Below are 5,403 nucleotides of genomic sequence, written 5' to 3' on the forward strand. Positions count from 1 at the left end.
CCTAATAACAAGGTTCCATCCTAATAAACAGTCATCCTAATAACAAGTCCATCCTAATAACAAGGTCAATTCCCTATAACAAGTCCCTAAGTCAATCTCCTTAATAAAACAAGTCCATGCCTAGTACAACCAAGTCATCCTATAACAAGTCATCCTAATAACAAGACAAGTAGCGCCCCTAGTGAACAAGTTCTCCTAGTAACAAGTCGTACTAGAACAAGTCTAGATAGCACTTAAACAAGTCTCCTAGTAACAAGTTCATCCCTAGTAACAAGTCTCCTAGTAACAAAGTCATCCTAGTAACAAAGTCATCTATAAACAAGTTCCGATCCTAGTAACAAGTCAATCCTACGTAACAAGTCATCCCTAGAAAAAGGCATCCAGTGACAATCATCCCTAGTCGAACAAGTCATCCTTAGTCAACATAGTATCCTAGTCAACAAGTCATTCCTAGTCAAGTCACTATCAAAAGTCATCGTCAGCTTAGTACAAGTCATCCTAATACAAGTCATCCTATACGTCATAAAACAAGTCATCCTAGTCCCAGTCATCCCTAGTCACAAAGTATCCTAAGTAGACAAGTCAACCGCTAAAACAAGTCATCCTAATAACAAGTCACGCAATAGTCACAAGTCATCCTAGTCACGAAGTCATCCTAGTGCCACAAGTCATTCTGAGTACAGTCATCCTACATAGTCCCCTAATAACAATCCCCTAATAACAAGTCTCCTAATAAACAAGTCATCCTAATAACAAGTTCAAAACAATCCCTCTAATTAAAAGTCTCCTAATAACAATCCCTAGTACACAAGCCTCATAAAAGTCCCCTAAGTACAAGTTCTCCTAGTCACAAGTCATCCTAAAACAAGTCATCCTAATAAACAAGTCATCCTGAATAACAAGTGCATCCTAGTAACAAGTCATTCCTAGTCACAAGTTCATCCTAGTCAGCAAGTGATAACAAGTCCTCCTAATAACAAGTCCTCCTAATAACAAGTCCTCCTAGTCACAAGTCATCCTAATAACAAGTCATCCTAATAACAAGTCATCCTAATAACAAGTCATCCTAGTAACAAGTCATCCTAATTCCTAAAACACACTTGATAATATCCTATTCTATAATAATCTGAGGTTATGTTCTGTTTATTTATTCCCCTTTCCACTGACTGTTTAATCTGGCTATTCAGCTTCACATTATGAACAGATCGTCATTATAAATTGACAGATGAAAGAAAATTAAATTAAATATAGGAAGTACATTTTCTCTGACATGTTACTTCATGTTTTTTATTTAAACATTTTTTATTTAAACATTTATATCACAATTTTTTTTCCCGTACAGCTGTATTCACACATTTCCTATTCTTGTTTTCTATTGGGCCGAATCCTATCTTGAGATGAGAGGCTCAGTCAAAGTTTTCGGCTCAAATCTCTGATCAATATCAATCGACGAATGATTTAAGCCAATCGTGATGATTTAGTTTGAGTGTGTGTCCCATCTCAAGTTAGCATCTAGTCAGAAACCAATCAACCAATCAGCGACAACGATCATGGACACCCAACATTTGGGACATAAAGCTACAGCTTAATAAATACTCTACAAAAATAACGCAGGTTTTTTTATACCGGAGATAATGGTCTGGAGGGAGGAGTCAATACGGAAGAGGGGAGATTGGTAAAGAAGAAGAAAAACAGCATGCTAAATAAACAAGCATAACATGAGAAGCTGAATATTACAGCTACCAATATGGGCAGAATGCTAACCAATCGCTCTGTAGCTTCTGGACGTTACAAGACTCCTCTACGCTCAGTTACAACTGTGATATCCACAGCACAAATACACTCTCTGATTCTGATAGGTCAGGGATGTCTCTCTCTGTCTCTCTCACTTCTGATAGGTCAGGGATGTCTCTGTCTCTCTTCTGATAGGTCAGGGATGTCTCTCTCTGTCTCTCTCACTTCTGATAGGTCAGGGATGTCTCTCTCTGTCTCTCTCTCTTCTGATAGGTCAGGGATGTCTCTCTGTCTCTTCTGATAGGTCAGGGATGTCTCTCTCTCTCTTCTGATAGGTCAGGGATGTCTCTCTCTCTCTCTCTTCTGATAGGTCAGGGATGTCTCTCTCTCTCTCTTCTGATAGGTTAGGGATGTCTCTCTCTCTCCTGATAGGTTAGGGATGTCTCTCTCTCTCTCTTCTGATAGGTCAGGGGGGTGTGACTCAACATGGAGATTCGGATCTGATCATTCCGCCAATTGAGAATCCCTGGGCTCTCCTTTTGGCCAATCCCTGGGCTCTCCTTTTGGCCAATCCCTGGGCTCTCCTTTTGGCCAATCCCTGGGCTCTCCTTTTGGCCAATCATAAACAAACTAAAAAACTTACAAACAAATCTAAAACATGAAAAGTAATTTTCCCTTTTTATGAAGCTACACCAAGCTATCCCTTTTAAACCAAACATTTATAGAATTATTATCAGAAAAAATTATTGTCAAAATCCATCATACAATTTTACTTTGAATATCATTTGATTTGAGGCATATGTCAAAAGAAATGAAGACCTAACATGACTTATAGACTGTGATTATGGTGAAGAACAGTTCCTTGTGTCCAAGTGAGAGATAAGTTGTCTCTTTATCACGTTGGCTGATCAACAGACAGTCCTGTTCATATGGGCACCTAGTTCCAAAGTCTAAAAACACTCACGGATGGTTTGAAGCACCAACTGAAGTACCAGATTCATAAACATTTCTCAAGATCGTTTTCCTTTATTTTCTTTTTTTTTCTTCACATGTTCATCTCTCCAGGTCTAAAACTCTCGAGCTTCCTCCACCTGTTTGAGGTAATCCTCGTCCAGCGGGTTGTTTGGACACTTCTGCCCGTTGTTAGGAGGCCTGACCTGGTTATAGCGACTCCAGTCCCCTTTACAGATGATCCAGGGKAGGATGTCTACCTTGTAGTGGAGGTCAGCAGAGAACTCATTGCTGATGAGGTTGAGTGTTCCTGCTCCTTTACCTCGGGTGACGAGCTTCATGTTGTCATTGTAGCAGCAGTGCTGTGCGGCCAGAGTAGTGGACTCGAGAGTTAACATAGAGCGGATGCAGTATCGGGCCGTGGGTTTGTAGATCTCTAGTTTCTCCTTGGGGCCGCTGGCGTCTTTCCAGCGGAAGTCCCGGCGCGTGGCGGGGTCGGGGACGTCGGCCGTGCTGTAGGCCACCTCGGTGGGGTAGGAGCAGGGGCAGCCGGGGAGGTCGTTGGAGACTTTGGTCATGTATTTCTTCAGGAACTCAGACTTACAGTTCATCCAGCGTTCACAGCTGTCTGTGTCTAGAAGAGATTAGAGACAGAGTTAGTTAGTCTGGATCTCTCCCTACAGCTGTCTGTGTCTAGAAGAGATTAGAGAGTCTAGAGAGTTAGTTAGCTGGATCTTCTCCTACAGCTGTCTGGGTCTAGAAGAGACTTAGTTTAGTTAGTCACACCCCTGCACTCCCTCTTTCTCTCTTTAATAATCTCACCCCTTCTCTCTTTCTCTTCTGCTCTCTCTCTCTCTCGTCTCTCTCTCTGCTCTCCTCTCTCTTCATCTGTCCTCGTCTCTGTCTCTGTCTCTCACTCTGTACTCTCTGCTGTTCTCTCTCTGTCTCTACCTGTCCTCTCTGTGTCTCTGTCTCTCTCTCTCTCTCTCTCATAGACAAGATGGGAATGGGAGGATACAGAAGCCTAGCTATTTATTTGATGGGTTCTTTTCTCCTGGCTAACTGAGGATATTGGAACAGACAGAGAGAGCAGAACATTACAGAATGCTGTGATGTGCTTGGCTCTCTTCCTGTCCTGATGCACAATGAGAAAGAATGATGAGTGGGCCCAGGAAGGACTAGGTCATAGAAATATAATGACTAGAACTAACATATCCTCACAAATCAATGGGCTGCGCTGGAGGACTGGGCCATAGAAATATAATGACTAGAACTGACATATCCTCGCAAATCAATGGGCTGCGCTGGAGGACTGGGCCATAGAAATATATGGACTAGAACTGACATATCCTCACAAATCAATGGGCTGTCTGGGAGAACTGGGCCATAGAAATATAATGACAAGAACAGATATTACCTCTCAAATCAATGGGCTGTCTGGGAGGACTGGGCCAGTGTTTGAGGTCAATTCAGAAAGTAACCCTGACCTGGACATTAATGCTGAATAGAATCGCTGTTGCGTTTGACAGTGGAGGAAACCTGATGTTTAGATACATGAGGGAAAAATGACTTAAAAAGACTACTGAGAGAAGAGTCTTACCGACACCAAAGAGCTCTGTAGCGTTGAACTCATCTGTTCCAGCCAGCAGACTGACCTCAGTGGCGGCTGTCCTGAACGCATCTTCAATACCTGTAGACAGACACACGGTCAGTTAATGATGCAACAGGAAGAAAGATGTAAGGACAGTAAACACACTGTGTACTTCCTGCTTCACACACTGTGTACTTCCTGCTTCCTGTTTCACACACATCGTGTATTTCCTGTGTCACTCTGACCGCCTATAATACTGAAGTGATGTTAAAAAAAATCGACAGTGATTTATCATTCCTTTAAAAATCGACAGTGATTTATCATTCCTTTAAAAATCGACAGGTATTTAATCATTCCTTTAAAAATCGACAGGTATTTATCATTCCTTTAAAAATCGACAGGTATTTATCATTCCTTTAAAAATCGACANATTTATCATTCCTTTAAAAATCGACAGGTATTTATCATTCCTTTAAAAATCGACAGGTATTTATCATTCCTTTAAAAATCGACAGGTATTTATCACCGGTAAAAAAAATAAAAACCTGTAAATACAACAGTGACCATTTAAACATAATTTAAACATATGGACCTGGATCCACTTGAACACAAATAAGAAAAATAGGTTCAGACCACACAACCTGTCACACTCTCCTCACCTGAAGGGTCCAGCAAGCTGCCTTAATCAGGGGTTCAGACCACCAACAAACCTTCGACACTCTCCTCACTGGAAGGGTCGCAAGCTGCCTTAATCTGGGGTTTAGACCACCACAACCTGTCACACTCTCCTCACCTGGAAGGGGTCACAAGCTGCCTTAATCAGGGGTTTAGACACACAACCTTCTCACACTCTCCTCATCTACCTGGGGCAGGTCAGCAAGGCTGCCTTAATCAGGGGGTTCAGACCACAACAAACCCTGTCCACACCTTCCTGGCCTTAAACCTGGCAGGTCAAGCAAGCTGCCTTTATCGGGGGTTTAGACCACAGCAACCTGTCAACACCCTTCTGACCTACCCTGGGCAAGGTCAAGCAAGCTGCCTTAATCAGGGTTCAGACCACACAACCTTGTCACACCTCTCCTCACCTGGAAGGGTCAGCAAGCTGCCTGAACAGGTTCAGACCACAC

The 5,403-nt window shown here is 42.4% G+C and overlaps 1 protein-coding gene across 1 annotated transcript; it reads right to left on the reverse strand.

The window, feature by feature from the left end:
* Nucleotides 1-1,255: 1,255 nt before the first annotated feature.
* Nucleotides 1,256-4,388, reverse strand: ism1 (isthmin 1; the record flags this gene model as incomplete). Its single annotated transcript, XM_024145302.2, has 2 exons — nucleotides 1,256-3,319; nucleotides 4,286-4,388. Coding segments are annotated over 2 exons (621 nt in total), but the record flags the coding sequence as incomplete, so codon positions are not given.
* Between the last annotated feature and the right edge of the window lie 1,015 nt (nucleotides 4,389-5,403).

Source organism: Salvelinus sp. IW2-2015, unplaced genomic scaffold, assembly GCF_002910315.2.
Source record: "Salvelinus sp. IW2-2015 unplaced genomic scaffold, ASM291031v2 Un_scaffold7572, whole genome shotgun sequence".
In the NCBI taxonomy this organism is placed as follows: domain Eukaryota; kingdom Metazoa; phylum Chordata; class Actinopteri; order Salmoniformes; family Salmonidae; genus Salvelinus; species Salvelinus sp. IW2-2015.